This window comes from Diabrotica virgifera, chromosome 5, assembly GCF_917563875.1.
Source record: "Diabrotica virgifera virgifera chromosome 5, PGI_DIABVI_V3a".
Classification (NCBI taxonomy): domain Eukaryota; kingdom Metazoa; phylum Arthropoda; class Insecta; order Coleoptera; family Chrysomelidae; genus Diabrotica; species Diabrotica virgifera.
In genome coordinates, this window is record NC_065447.1 from 61,461,018 (window position 1) to 61,477,322 (window position 16,305).

General features: G+C 34.9%; 1 protein-coding gene across 2 annotated transcripts in view; it reads left to right on the forward strand.

Annotated features, from left to right (window-relative positions):
- Positions 1 to 16,305, forward strand: part of LOC114334496 (N(4)-(Beta-N-acetylglucosaminyl)-L-asparaginase) — a 39,721-nt gene that overhangs the window by 10,891 nt on the left and 12,525 nt on the right. For both annotated transcript variants that reach the window (XM_050650032.1, XM_050650033.1), the window contains exons 2-4: positions 789 to 899; positions 4,261 to 4,429; positions 15,154 to 15,379. In XM_050650032.1, coding sequence (XP_050505989.1) covers positions 797 to 899; positions 4,261 to 4,429; positions 15,154 to 15,379 — 498 coding nt within the window. In that variant the 5' untranslated portion in view covers positions 789 to 796. The remainder of the gene's footprint in view (positions 1 to 788; positions 900 to 4,260; positions 4,430 to 15,153; positions 15,380 to 16,305) is intronic.

Here is a 16,305-nt window from a genome sequence, read left to right on the forward strand (position 1 = left end):
TGGGCATATTTGTACTAAGGTAAATTAGGTTCATTCGAACTATTTTTGGCCTCAGAATATGTGATTTAATTTATGACCTGTATTTTCGTTACACCCTGTATATTAAGAACAATAAGAGCCGAAAGAGAAAACAACTACAGAGTGGTGTCTACAAACTAACTTGTGGTGACTGTCCGAAAACTTACATCGGTCAAACTGGCAGAACCTTTGACAAACGGATAGCAGAACACAAAAGGGCTTTCAACAATAGAAAAACAGACACTTCTACATACGCACTTCACCTTCTGATTCTAGATCATAATCATTCTTTTAATGAAGAGTTTCAAATTTTGCATATTCAAAATAAAGGCCTTAAGCTATCTTTATTAGAGTCTATGGAAATTAATAAATTAAAAAATACAGATATAATTATTATTCTGAATGACCAACTTGAGGCAAACAGCTCCCCACTCCTCAACCTCTTCAGTTAAAGACTTTAAAAAGGCAAACCCATAGTAAACTAAATCACTTGAGAAAGGCACTCTGCCGAAACAGCTGTAGTCACATAGTTATAATAAATTTTGTGGAAGTATAGAAACCAAACGTTTTCAGTGTTTTATTGTTAGATAAAATGAACTTCCATCAAGTAACGGTCGAATCCATCAATTACTTATTTTCCTTTAAACTTATGACAGTTTCTATAACGGATTTTTAAAAATGTGTGTTATATTTAAAAAAATTTTTAGAGTATAATGATACAAATATCAAGTCAAGAAATTTTTCAAAGTAATATTTTTTTTGCTTTTCAGATAACATCATGAACTATCCAATATTTATAATATATTTTCTTTTTCACGGATCTTTCGCAGATTTACCTTTAGTTGTTAATACATGGGGCTTTCAAAATGCAACTAGAGCAGGTAAGAAATTCTTTTTAATTTTTCCAGAGTTTTTTTGACGTTCGGTGATGCTAATTATATCTTTTTTAGTTGCTGCTAGTAGATATAAGTGTGTCATCTGCATCTCGTAGGTTTAGATACTGATTTTTTTGCCTCCTGTAGCGATTCCTCCATTCCATTCGTCTAGGTATAGTAGGTACTGTCCTGTCGTCTGTCGTCGTATTTTTACTTTCCTTATCATATATTCAGAATATATATGTTATATGGTAATGGTGATAGCATGCAGCCCTGTCTAGTTCCTTTTTTTATTTTGAACGCATTTGAATATATTCTATCTACTTTAACTTTGGCTGAGTTTTTATCGTACAGATAAACTCAGATATCTTATTAGGCTAACGAGGTGATTAGATACTACCATATTTTCCATTATACTCCAAGGAGAATCATGTTTTATTGAATACAAAGCCTTTGTGTAATCTACGAAACAAAGCAGCATGGGTATATTGTGTTGGTGTCGACCGGTATGCGCTCGACCGTTTTGCGCCCTTACCTGAAATCGGCCGGTTTGCGCTCTAACACTTTCTTAATGGAGATGTATAGCTAATTATTTTCTTATATCGACCGTTTTGCGCTCTCTTGTAATCGACGTTTAATTTTATTCTACCATAACGATCAGGTAACGGTTAGGCTAGTAAAATTAGTTTTAAAAATCATAAAACTATAAAAAATGGATATAGTCTAGATGATGTGCACAGCAATTGGAAGGTGGAAACACAAAAAAATCTTATGTATGTCTTTGTACTCACTTTATAATGCTAAAAAAATCACGGCTTTTAGATTTTAATGCCTATTTTTTTTTATAATTTTCATTATAGAAACACATATAGAAACATGGATAATTTTGTTTTAATTACTTGCTTGTAGCCTGTAGATATAGTAAAAATTGCGATAAGCTTTTATTTTAACATTGAAATTTAATTTAATATCTCACTGAAGAATGTGGTTCTTGATAATATTACGAAAATTAATGTCTAAAGACGGAAATACCCGAAAGTTAAGTTAGGACCGAAGGGTTGGGTCTTCATCCTTCCCCACAGATTTTGAGTCAGGTAGGTTCACCAGACTATTATTGTAGAATGAAATTAAAATTATATTGCAAGAGAGCGCAAATCGGCTGATTAAGGAAACTATAGTAGTTAGATATTTCTATTATGAAAATTGCAAAGCGCAAACCGGTCGATTTCAGGTAAGGGCGCAAAACGGTCGAGCGCAAACCGGCCGTATTCATTGTGTTCCCATGCATTTTCTATTACTTGTCTAGTGTTAAATATCTGCTCACGCGTTCCTTTTCCAGGTTGGAATCCACATTGTTGTTCGGCTATCCCTAGAAGTAGAAAAGTATTTAGCCGTTCATTGATTAATTATATGTAGCGGAATTTTGCTTGCTTAAGGAATTAGGCCGATGGTTCTGGAATTGCTGCATATGGTTAGTGATCATTTTGTATGGATAGGGATAAATATTGATTCGCATCACTCATCAGGATGACAAGTATACGTAGGTGTACCTATTAAAACATTTAAATTGAAAAATATGCCGAAGTAGAAATACAGCATAGGCTAGTAATAGCGAAACCTAAACAATACCTGAAAATCATGAACAACTTAAGCACTGTACCAAGATAAGAATAAGAAAATTGCAACAATTAGAAAATAGAAAAAAGTACCAACTAAAACTCATGAATAATGGTTGTGCAGGTGATTTAATATTGCATAGACAATATCTAAAAAATGGGAACAAAACTTCATCATATAAAAAGAGGTCCAGATTCTCTAAGGTTGCGCAGTCACGATATTCGACGTCTCCCTATGCTTCTTTTTTCTAGAGTCTTTTCCTGCATAATCAATTGGAGCAACTTGTGTCTCTCTCTACGCGTAAAATGTCCGAGATTATCCAGCAGCATTTTCAATCCAGCTGGATTTTTGCAAGATTGGCCTGAATCCAGCTGGATCCAGCAAAATGTGGAATCAAAATAAAAACACGATTTTAATGTTTTTTTGTCTGTATGCTAAATTTCTAAACAACAGAAACATGAATAATTTAGTTTTATGGATACCTTAAAAACATAGGCCTTACCTACTTCGCACAGACTGTACATATAGCCGGTTGCGGAGAAAGCCCTTCCGGCCTCTGTGGTGGTCGGTTTTAAGATCATCAAATAGTCATAGACCATTGACAAACGATCGCCTTTCACTCCTTCGGGCTCATAAACCGCAATATCCTTTTCCAAAATCTTTTCGTAATCTTTTTGAGATTCAGTTTTTTGGCTATAAATGTTTTCTCTTTATCGTTTCAATTCAATCTCAAGTTCTGGTTCCAAAGTAAAACTCACAGGTTCCGGATTAGTTGACCCATCTTCTTCCATTATCTCTTGCACTGGTTCCACAGTTACTTGTTTATTTATACGAATCAACAAATTTTTCATCTCTTGTCGCATTGCATTCTTTTTCGGCATGGGGAAGTAACCAGGATGGTTTAATCCTTCGTCATACTTTTTTTGATTTTGTAAATACACTAATGTACCTGTAATCTCATAGAGACGCCGTTCCGTGATTCTTTTGCGTAGTGCTTCCGATAGATCGGCATTAAGGCTAAAGTCCTGGCTTTTTAGTTTGTCTAAGACAAATTTCATGGTTGTGTCGGCCGTTATCAAAGTGGACTCTATTCTGTAAAGAGCTTCTACAGCCGGTTAAAAGTGGCGATTAACTCACTGATTATTGACCACTCGCCTGCAGAGAACTTTATCGCAGAATCAATGTATATCAACGCTTTATCGATGCAAACTTTTAAGCTATAGAAACTTTCCAGCATACTGAGCTACTGCCAGCGCGATAGAATGGCAAGTTGCCGACTCACGGCTTTGAATAAAGAGGCTAATGAAGACATTAAGTAACTTATTTCGAATTTGACACGTTTGCAGATTCAGCATGCAAAAAAAGCGCTGGATCCAGATGGATTGCTGAATGCTGGCTCCAGCAATTGCAATCTCTATCCGAGATATTCCCATTTTTTATTGTATTTAATATTTCCATTTCTTTATCTATCTTTCTCAGAACCTCTTTGTTTGTGACGTGTTCTGTTCCCGATATCTACAGAATTCTTCTGTACACCCACAGCTAGAATGATTGCAGTTTTTTCATTTATGACTCATTCAAGGTCCTAGCTTCCATTCCATAAAACAAAGTCGAGAAACGTAGCACCTAGCCAACCTCACTCTGAGCTCCAACTTCAAATTTCTTGTGCAGTGCACTCTTCTCATTTTGCTAAAATTTGCTATAGCTTTTTCTATTCTGATTTTAACTTAAGTATTAAATTATTTTTTAGCCTGGAAAGTTCTAGCATTCGGGGAAACAAAACAACTGGATCTAGCCGTAGATGCGCTTGCTGCAGGTTGTAAAACGTGCCAAGATGAGAGATGCGATACTACCGTTGGATACGGTGGTTCACCCGATGAAAATGGAGAAACTGCCCTAGACGCCATGATATTTGATGGGTATGTTACTAAAAACATTAAAACTTAAATAGGTACCCTAAATTTTGCTTTAAATTTCTTCCTGATTTTTAATGACTATCACAAAAAAAAATCCGATAACTCTTCAGTTCGGATTAATAATGAAAATGGAGAAACTGCACTAGGCTTCATGATATTTGATGGGTATGTTACTAAAAACATTAAAACTTAAATAGGTACCCTAAATTTTGCTGTAAATTTCTTCCTGATTTTTAATAACTATCACAAAAAAATCCGATAACTCTTCAGTTCGGATTAATAATGAAAATTGAGAAACTGCACTAGGCGCCATGATATTTGATGGGTATGTTACTAAAAACATTAAAACTTAAATAGGTACCCTAAATTTTGCTTTAAATTTCTTCCCGATTTTTAATGACTATCACAAAAAAAAATCCGATAACTCTTCAGTTCGGATTAATAATGAAAATGGAAAATGGAGAAACTGCACTAGGCGCCATGATATTTGATGGATATGTTACTAAAAACATTAAAACTTAAATAGGTAGGTACCCTAAATTTTGCTTTAAATTTCTTCCTGATTTTTAATGACTATCACAAAAAATCCGATAACTCTTCAGTTCGGATTAATAATGATAGCAAATTTTCACAAAACAAAATTCATTAAAAATCTAATGAACATTGAAGAGTTAGCCTAACCTATCAATTCTGCCTTTGTAACATTTCTAGTCTATTGAAATGTTACATTTTTAGGCCTTAGCTTGCATTTGTTAGAGGAAGCAATTTTATTTTTTTAATGTGTGGGGGGTCGTTAGAAGCTTAAGTTCAAGTTTGTAGGGTCGCCACCCTTGTCCCTCGGCCGCTATCTTGGAAAAAGGGGCGAAAAGGGTTTTCGCGCTGTATCTCGTAAACTAACAACCCTAAAGAAAATTTAATGAAATATGAAATGTAGTAAATTAAATTTTCTACAATTTCGTTTGTATTACTTTTTATCGTCAAGTGACCAACAAAAAGGTATAAAAGTGAAAATTTTGTAACAAGTAAAATGACATCACAGCAGTACTGTAGAGGATTTTTCAGCGAACAATTTCCACTATAAAGTTGTTTAATTTTATTTATTTTTCTAGGTTTTACAGCTCTCCAAACTTGACCAGATTCTCGAATGCTCGTATTAATACAATAAAAGCAAAACGTTAGGCTTACTTTTCTATCTATATATTTTTATTTATACAATTTATTATGATCTTAACATTCCAATGCTATTATTGACCTATTTTCGACCCTTTTCCCTCATGAGGTAGAGTCTAGAGGCGCGTTTTTTGTGTGGTATCCCCAGTAGGCATAATCCACGGACAATTTCTAGACACAATAATATTATTATTTATTATTATATACTGAAAAAGGTCTATCATAGTTATTTTTTCATTTTTTTTCGATGGTCCAGGCTGCGAGTCAAGATCTGAATCAGTATCCGAGGTGAATTTTTGTGGTATAATGGGAGTTAGCGTTGGCGTCATTGTCGGTAATTCATATTCCAATCAATTTTCTTCAATTACTATTGATATGTCCACGATATTGCTGCAGCTTTCACCACCACAATGGAGGCACACTGCTGAACATGTGTGGCCTTCTTTTCGGCAACCGCACGCTCTTCCAGTTTCCATTCCATCGGCAAAAGATGAATTTAATAAGCTCGGGGGTACTGGAGGTTGGGAAGTTTGGATTGATATCCAAAATTTTCCATGCTTTTTCCAGCCTCAATCTTTTGGATCACAATGTTTACCGAGCCATGACTGAATCTGATGATACACTTGGAGTCTGTGGAAACGGGCTGCATCTTGTGTTGGAGGACGTGAGTAGAGTTTAAATGCATTTTTTGTCACTGTTTTAGCGAACCGTTTGTATCTCAATAGTGCTTCGAAATCAACAGTGGACTCAAACAGGGTGATGCGTTATCTCCACTACTTTTTAACCTTGTATTAGAGAAATCCATGAAGTCGGCCGAAATAAAAACAGAACTGCTATCGGTTCAAGGTCTCAAGTTATTACTAGCATACGCAGATGACATTGATCTCGTTGGAGACCCAATCCTTTCCACTAAAGCCATTTTCAACAATGTGGAAGGAGCAACAAGCGAAGTAGGGCTGAGGATTAATGAAGAGAAGATGAAATATATGTGTATAAATAGAACGACACGAAGAGACAGGATAGGACAAAATGTGACGGTCAATACCTTCAATTTCGAAAGAGTACAACATTTTAAGTATCTGGGGGCCGTAATCACAGCTGACAACGATGTTACTGAAGAAATAAAAGACAGAATCCAATCAGCAAATCGCTGTCTATTCGCACTGGATAAGCTTATAAAATCAAAAAAATCTTACAAGAAGTTCCATGATCAAAATCTATAAATCCATCGTCAGACCTGTACTAACATATGGTTGCGAAACGTGGACCATGACCAAATCAAACGAAGAAAAGCTCAGACGTTTTGAACGAAAAATACTTGGAAAAATTTTCGGACCTCACTACGACATTAACACAAACCAGTATAAGATCAGAACCAACTTCGAATTAAAAGAACTCTACAATGACACCGATACTATCCAAGAAATTAAATCACAGCGACTAAGATGGGTAGGCCACGTGCACAGACTTCATAACGAGAGACTTGTAAGACTGGTATGTGAGGAGATTCCTACAGGCAAAAGACCACTCGGACGTCCCAGAATGCGATGGAGAGATAACATCCAAGCAGATCTCCGAAAAATGAACATCCCATTTGACCCTAGGTTGATGGAAGACCGAACAAATTGGAAGAAAGTTGTACAGTCAGCCAGGAGCCACCCAGGGTTGTAGCGCTACGTGATGATGATGATGATGTTTGTATCTCAGGGTTTCCAGAGAATCGTCTTTATTTCCGCCATGTAAAGAGACGAAAGAACGTTCACCAACAACACTGAGTAAATATGGCTGACAAATAATTTTCCCCAGAGCTTTCCACAAATAAAACAACCACTCATGATGCACGCTTAATGACGCAACTTTAGAGAGGGTTGAAAATGGGGAGATTAAATTAACATAATGAAATTCGAAGAAATAGGGATGAAAACAAAAGATATTCTAAGAATAAAAGCCATACCGATATTCCTGGACGATTACTCTCCACTTAATTCCTATTTTAAATATTTAAAAATCGTTTTTTTTTGCTCTTTTGAAAAATTTTGCTTTTTGCAGTTGCGTCATTCTTTTTCCGGACCGGCGATTGTCCTCAAACAACTACTTGGGTCTTTTGACAAACAGGGTTTTAAGTTTTGTACCGGTGATAAAGGTCAAAAATAGTTTAATAATTGCATAGGAATGTTAAGATTATAATGAATTGTATGAATAAAAAATATATAGATAGAAAAGTGTAAGCCTAACGTTTTGTTTTTATTGTATCCCTATTAGTCCAGAAAGCCACTGCGCATCCGCTAGGAAAAATATTCTAATTCGGATTTTTTGCACAATCTTACTCAAAAAGGACTCCTTTTAACAAATTTGCATGTTGCCAGGGCCAAAAGGTGGTCAAAAATTTTTTAAACGTTTTTTTTTTTGTTTTTTTTTCCTAAAATTATTTTTTTTGTATGGAACAAAGTTTTTTTAGATTTTTTGGATCATTCCAAACAGAAAAGGTCTTTAGTGACTTTTCTCTAAAAATGATAGTTTTTGACATATAAGCGATTAAAAATTGAAAAATTGCGAAAGCGGCCATTTTTAACCCTCAAAAACTATGTGAAAAAGTTAAAATTTGAATGTTGCCAAAGTAAGTAGATATTCTTTAAACATCGATTCATGAAATTCCGAAGAGCTTTTTCCAATACAATATTCAAAACTCCTTTGTTTTTTAAGTGATAATCAAGCGTGCGCGACACTATTTTCCACCGACGCGACAGTATGGTGCAAATAAAAGGAATAAATTCGTTATTTCGTAAACCGGCGACTTTAAGGAAAAATCCCGAAACAGGTCGATTTGTATTTTTAAGTTACGATATTATGGCATATATGATATACTAGTGACGTCATCCATCTGGCCGTGATGACGTAATCGATGATTTTTTTAAATGAGAATAGGGGTCGTGTGCTAGCTCATTTGAAAGGTTCTTCAATTCTCTATTTCGTAATATAAACATTTATATAATTATTTATACAGGGTGTCCTTCTAATTCTTTTTTGTCAAATAATTTAATTTAATAAAATTTTTTTGGACACCCTGTATAAATAATTATGTAAATGTTTACATTACTGAATAGAGAATTGAAGAACCTTTCAAATGAGCTACCACACGACCCCTATTCTGTTTTTAAAAAATACATGCCACAATATCATAACTTAAAAATAAAAATCGAGCTGTTTCGGGTTTTTTCTTAAAGTAGCCGGTTTACGAAATAACGAATTTATTCCTTTCGTTTGCACCATACTGTATACACATGCAACGGTGGAAAATAGTGTCGCGCACGCGTGATTAGAAATTAAAAACAAAGGAGTTTTGAATATTATATTGCAAAAAACTCTTCGGGATTTCATTAATCGATGTTTAAAGAATATCTACCTACCTTGGCAACATTCAAATTTTCAGTTTTTCACATAGTTTTTGAGCGTTAAAAATGGCCGATTTCGCAATTTTTCAATTTTTAATCGCTTATATGTCAAAAACTATCATTTTTAGAGAAAAATCACTAAAGACCTTTTCTGTTTGGAATGATCCAAAAAAACCTAAAAAACTTTGTTCCATGCAAAAAAAAATTTAGGAAAAAAACAAAAAAAAAACGTTTAAAAAATTTTTGACCACCTTTTGGTCCTGGCAACATGCAAATTTGTTAAAAGGAGTCCTTTTTGAGTAAGATTGTACAAAAAATTCGAATTAGAATATTTTTCCTAGCGGATGCGCAGTGGCTTTCTGGACTATATGAGCATGCGAAAATCTGGTCAAGTATGGAGCGCTGTAAAACCTAGATGAATGAATAAAAATTAAACAACTTATATACAGGATGGTCCTTAAGTAATTGTACAAAAAGAAACAGTAGATTCTACACTCTAAAATATTACGATTTAACCCAACTTACTTTAATAAAATGTTGATATGAAGAAAGATACAGGGTGGTAAAGTTAAACTTTTTTTTTATTTATTATTGAATATTTCCTGACAGGTATGAGATAACAACATGAAATTTGGTATGTGAAGGTTTTTTGGGTCGAGAAAACTAAATTCCCTACCAAAAATTATGTATTACCCAGAGGGCGCCACATACGCCTTTCAGCACACATTTATTACGTTCAATTTTTTTATCCCTCACTCTGTATAATTTTGACATTAAAATTTTTATTCTCCTATTAGTTTTACTTAAAAAAGGTATACGGTTTTAAGTTATTTTGCGGGTGTAACTACACTGATGTTATGCTAAAAATAATGGTGTATCGCAGATTTAAAATGCGTTTATCTCGAAAACGGTTGAGTTTAGGGAGATGAAAGAAGTATACCTTTTTTAAGTAAAACTAATAGGAGAATAAAAATTTTAATGTCAAGATTATACAGAGTGAGGGATAAAAAAAATTGAACGTAATAAATGAGTGCTGAAAGGCGTATGTAGCGCCCTCTGGGCAATACATAATTTTTGGTAGGGAATTTAGTTTTCTCGACCCAAAAACCCCCACATACCAAATTTCATGTTGTTATCTCATACCTGTCAGGAAATATTCAATAATAAATAAAAAAAAGTTTAACTTTACCACCCTGTATCTTTCTTAATATTAACATTTTATTAAAGTAAGTTGGGTTAAATCGTAATATTTTAGAGTGTAGAATCTACTGTTTCTTTTTGTACAATTACTTAAGGACCACCCTGTATAGTGAAAATAATAATAATTGTTCGTTGAAAAACCTTCTACAAAATTACTGTGATGTCATTATATTGTAAAGTAAACTGAAAAAAGTTATAACCTTCAAAAGGAAACTTGTTACAAAATTTTCACTTATTTTTGTTTAAACTTTTTCGTTGGTCACTTGACGACCAACAAAATATACAAATGAAATTGTAGAAAATTTAATTTACTACATTTTATGTTTGATTAAATTTCCCGTAGGGTTGCTAGTTTACGAGATAAACTAGCAACCCTACGGAAAATTTAGTGAAACATAAAATGTAGCAAATTAAATTTTCTACAATTGTATTTGGATATTTTTGTAAAAGTACTGTCAAAGTACTTTGACAGCTTAATAAATAAAGAATTTGACAGACAGCCTGTGTAGAGTCAACGGAGACAGTAGCAGCAATGGTCACCAAAATAACAAACGAGGAAGTGGCTCAAGCGCTTCAAAAAATAAAGAAAGGAAAAGCGGTAGGACCAGATGATATTCCTGGGGAAGTATGGAGAGCAGTGGCGGCTCGTCAGAGGAGGCAAGGGAGGCTCAGCCTCCCCATAAATTTTTTACACACTCTATACTGTTTTGTTTATCATGAATCGCGAAAACAACAATTACTCTCACTATTATACAACGTGTAAATTCCATATTATCACTAATTATCCATACGTACGGAGCATTAGCATTAGAACGCATGATCGCGTCTCAGTTTTATTACATATTATTGTAGGCAGGACCCTGGGTTATCCCGAGATGCACGAACGGAGCCGAGAAGCCCAGCTTTCTCCGTTGCTAATACTCCGTGCAGCGCAGCAGGCGTTTAAGGAGACCCGGTCTCCTAACAGTGGCATCTACGGCGCCATCACACGTTGCCCGGAGATATATCAAGGGAGGCAGTGTAGCTTCTCAGCTCCGTTGGGTGGTTGGGTGCGTCTCGGGACAACGAATTTTAGGGTCCTGACTAAATATAATGAAAAATCTAAAAGTGCGAATTTTGTTATGAAATTTGGTATGTGGGGTTATAATAATATTTGGAACAACTTGCTCAAATAACTTTTTCCGATATCTCTAACTCAAAGCAAAATATCGGTAATTTATCGTGTTTTTGAATTCGCAGTAGGCCGCGTTTAGAATTAAAAAAATTCAGTTGAGTATCTTAAAAATTTGAAGCTTCATTATGTATGGACTGCAAGACTTCAAATCTGTATTTATTTTGATATGCATAGTATCTATTTACTACAAATAGATGGAATTGTTAACAAATAAACGACACAAACTTTGGTATTAAACTTTTACTATTATAGGTCTGGATCCCGCGTATGAAAAAAAAGTTGATTAATAGCAAGCTGAAAATTTGTTATTAGCTTAAGGATGTCTAGTCGGACAAACATTAATATATGGGAACACTGGAACGGGGGAAGTTTAAACTGTGGAACAGGTTAAAAATTTGGAACGGTCAGACCACGAAAACGGCACATGTATTTTGTCCGACAGAACAGACTTAAACTCTCCGAACAGAGATTAAACTCTCGTGCAAAAATCAGACTGCTATTTATCACCAAATTGGCGTTTTAATGAGTGGAACATGTAGAATATGTCAAATGACAGGAATTATGACAGGTGATAAATAGCAGTCTGATTTTTGCATGAGAGTTTAATCTCTGTTCGGAGAGTTTATGTATGTTCTGTCGGACAAAATAAATGTGCCATTTTCGTGTTCTGACCGTTCCAAATTTTTAACCTGTTCCACAATTAAAACTGCCCCTGTTACAGTGTTCCCATATATCAAAGTTTATCCGACTAGACACCCTTAAGCTATTAACAAATTTTCAGCTTGCTATTAATCAACTTTTTTTTCATACGCGGGATCCTGACCTATTAGACTAACTATTTTTAAAATGATGATATCATGAAATTATGAATTAGGATGATATTATGAAATGTAAATAAAAAATGGTCAAAAGATGGGGCCTTAAATTACATTTTTTGGCGCATTTTTTTGCTAGTGCAAATTTGTCTAGATATTTTACAGTTAGGTATAGCCTCCCCTATTGTAAAAATCACGAGCCGCCACTGATGGAGAGCATTGGGAGAGACAGGAACAAGGTGGCTAGCAGGTTTATTTAATAGAATTATGGAAGTTGGACAAATGCCAGACGAATGGAGAAGCAGTATACTAGTACCTGTCTACAAAAACAAGGGAGATATACAACAATGTACAAACTACAGGGCTATAAAACTGCTTAGCCACACCATGAAAATATGGGAAAGAGTAATTGATAGACGGATACGTGAAGAGACCGAAATATCCGAGAATCAGTTTGGCTTTATGCAGGGCAGATCAACAACAGATGCAATTTTCATTATAAGACAGTTGATGGAAAAATACAGGAGTAAAGAAACAAACGCTCATATGGTATTCATTGATCTTGAGAAAGCATATGATAGAGTTCCTCGAGAGATTCTGTGGTGGGCACTCAAGAAGAAAGGAGTCCCTGGTGAATATGTAAAGATTGTGAGGGATATTATGAGGGAGTAACGACTAGTGTTAGGACAGGTGTAAGAGAGACTGATAAATTTCATGTGAAAGTAGGATTGCACCAGGTCTCGGTGCTTAGTCCGTATTTATTCTCATTAGTTTTGGACCAGATAACAACGAAACTACAGGGTAACATTCCATGGTGCTTAATGTATGCTGATGATGTCGTGTTAGTAGCAAATAGTGAAAGAGACTTAGAACAAAAACTGGAACAGTGGAGACAAGCTCTGGAGGAAAAAGGTTTAAAACTTAGTAGAACAAAGACAGAGTATTTGCAAAGTTCATTTAAAGATGGAGTTACTACAAATAACATGAGTAGAACAAAGACAGAGTATTTGCAAAGTTCATTTAAAAATGGAGTTACTACAAATAACATGGTATCTTTGGATGGTGAACTGATTGTAAAAAGCAACAGTTTTAAGTACCTGGGATCGGTATTACAGAGTAATGGAGAAATATATGGAGATGCATGCAGTAGAATTGGGGCTGGATGGATGAAGTGGAAGGAAGCGAGTGGTGTGCTGTGTGACAGGAAAATTCCAATGAAGTTGAAGGGAAAATTCTATAAAACAGCCATAAGACCGGCTATGATGTACGGAACTGAATGTTGGGCAGTGAAAAAGAAAGAGGAACAACGAATGCATGTGGCGGAAATGAGAATGCTTAGATGGATGAGTGGAGTGACAAAGAAGGATAAAATTAAAAATGAGTATATTAGGGGAAGACTAGGTGTGGCACCAATTGATGCCAAAATGAGAGAGTATAGGTTGAGATCGTTTGGTCATGTTCAACGTCGAGACGCTAATCACCCAATACGAAAAATTGCTGAAGTGCAGATTTCTGGAAGTAGTAGGAGAGGAAGACCAAAGAAGACGTGGGGGGAGACGATTAGGCAGGACATGTTGGTAAAGGGGATTAATATTGATATGACTCAAGATAGAATTGTATGGAGAAATGCAATTAGGGAAGCCGACTCCGCATAGGGATAAGGCAAAGATAATGATGATGTTGCTAGTTTACGAGATAGGTAAAGCGCGAAAACCCTTTGCACCCCTTTTTCCAAGATGGCGACCGGGGGACAAGGGTGGCGACCCCACAAACTTGGACTTAAGCTTCTAATGACCCCCCTACACATTAAAAACATAAATTGCCTCCCCTAAAAAATGCAACCCTAAATGTAACATTTCAATGGACTATTCAGCAATAAATTAGTTTTGGTTTTAAAATAGAGTATAGGGGAAGTATGCTTGAGACGGCATACTGGCTGAGATGGCATGTCATGCGTTTTTCGTAAACTATTCCAAATTTGGTGCCTAGTGTGACAGTTTTCAGTTCCTCAAGTTAAAATGTGTCAACATTGTTGAACTTATGCATGTTAGTTTTATTTTGACAGCAGTAGCCTTCGGAATGTTAATTAAGTAGGACAAAATATGTATTGACTTTTTTTGTATCACATTATAATTCGCGAGTCTTTATACCTGAGTTAAGTTTTTAAATTTTGTGATGTTCTTTTACCTTATGCCTATCACGCCAGTATCGATTTATATCTTAAAAATGTGCTTAAGAAAAATTAGGTTAAAAAAACGGTATGAATGCAATGTTGCCTGAGATGGCATAGTAAGCAGGTGGATTAGATGGCATAGGTATGCCATCTCACCCTTATGCGTTTTTACACTGCATTAATTTTGTTATATGATTGAAGTTTGTAGTTACCGCTATGGGTCGTTTTAAGAGGAATTCGAACCGACAAAATCGATTCCGTCGATGTTGAGACAAGTGACGAGGAGATGCTGCTTGTATTTTTTGTAATGGCCTCTTTTCATTATCTCGTTCTCGAAAAACCTGACTAAGATGTGCCAAATGACTAACCTTGCCAAATTTGTGGTAAGTGGTCATATTCCGAATGTGCCGGTGTACCCAAGACTACAAAAAAAATTATTTGTGACTTATGAGTCGAGATTAGTGCCTTTATTTCAAGGGTATGCCATCTTACCCACATGTATGTGGGTGAGATGGCACATGTAATACTTTACAATTTATTTTTTCAGAAAAAAACTATAATATGTACCTTGTTAAAAAATAATGTTATATTTATGTAAATGTTCCTAGCACTGACTTTGATTTTTATTACATGTCTAACTCTATCGATTATCGATTACAAAACATTTAAAAAAACGTATGCCGTCTCAGGCATATCTCCCCTACTACTTGGGAAGCACACAATTTTTGTTGTTCTCATATTAACAATTATGAAAAATTCTTTATTTTTTAATTTGTAAAACGAGCGATCTAAATCTCTTTCAGGGATACCATCAATATGGGAGCAGTAGGAGGTCTGCGAAGAATTAAAAACGCAATATTTGTCGCTAAATATGTTCTGGAAAACACCGAACATTCCCTCTTAGTGGGAAGTTTAGCTACTAGTTTTTCCAAGAATCTGGGTTTTGAAGAAGAATCGCTAGCGACAAACTATTCGTTGAATCAATGGGAAAGCTGGAAGCAAGAAAAGTGCCAACCTAATTTTTGGAAGGTTTGTAATATTAATCAAGTATGTACCTAAACAATGAATACAATTTAGTTGTATGCTGTTTCGTAACACAAAGATTACTTTTTTGCCCATTGGTTACCTTTTAGTATTAGGTTTGTTACCTTTAATTTGTATTTTGAGGACGATTTCGGAAGTGGAAATCAAAACCAGAGTATACAGTATACCTACAACTTTGCCATTTAACTTTTTTCTTTAGGAACTTATAATTTTCCGGAAATCGCGAAAACTCGTGTTTTACCCTTTAGTCTAGGCGCCAAATAGAGGTCACCGTGTCATTTTCAATTCTGATGGACAAACTCAACGGTTTCTTATGGATTTTTGGCTGCTGATTACGAATTTCGAGGGTGGATTTCGATCCGAGTGGTCAAAAAATTGATATAAACAATTTAATTGTTTATAAGGCTCTGGCTCATAAACTAAAAGAGATAAAAAAAATGTTTCAAATAAAATTTGTTCGTTAATGAAAGACGAAGAAAAAAACGTTTACTAAACTTAAATTCAACAATTAGAACTCAAGATATTGTAAAATTAGTGCACAATGCAAATTGCAAAATAAGTATTTTTCGAAGCTTTATCGATCGTAACTCGGCTTCTACGCATGCAAATGAATGAGCCTTAGAAGGTCTCATTTTAAAGCTTCATTAATAGGCTTCCAAACAGAGTTTGTTAAATTACTTGATCTTCATTTGTTTTAAAGGTATACCCATTTGAAGTAATAATTTTATTAAAAAAATTGTATATTAATTTGTTTATAAGGGTTAAAAGCAAATTTAGGCTATAAACATTTATACTTTAATTAACAATAATGATAGAAAAGCTCAAAAGGAACATTTTGAGCTTACAAAAATGTTTGTAAGTGTATTTTTGGCCAAGATATCGATATTTTAATAGTGCGCTTTGAGGCGCAA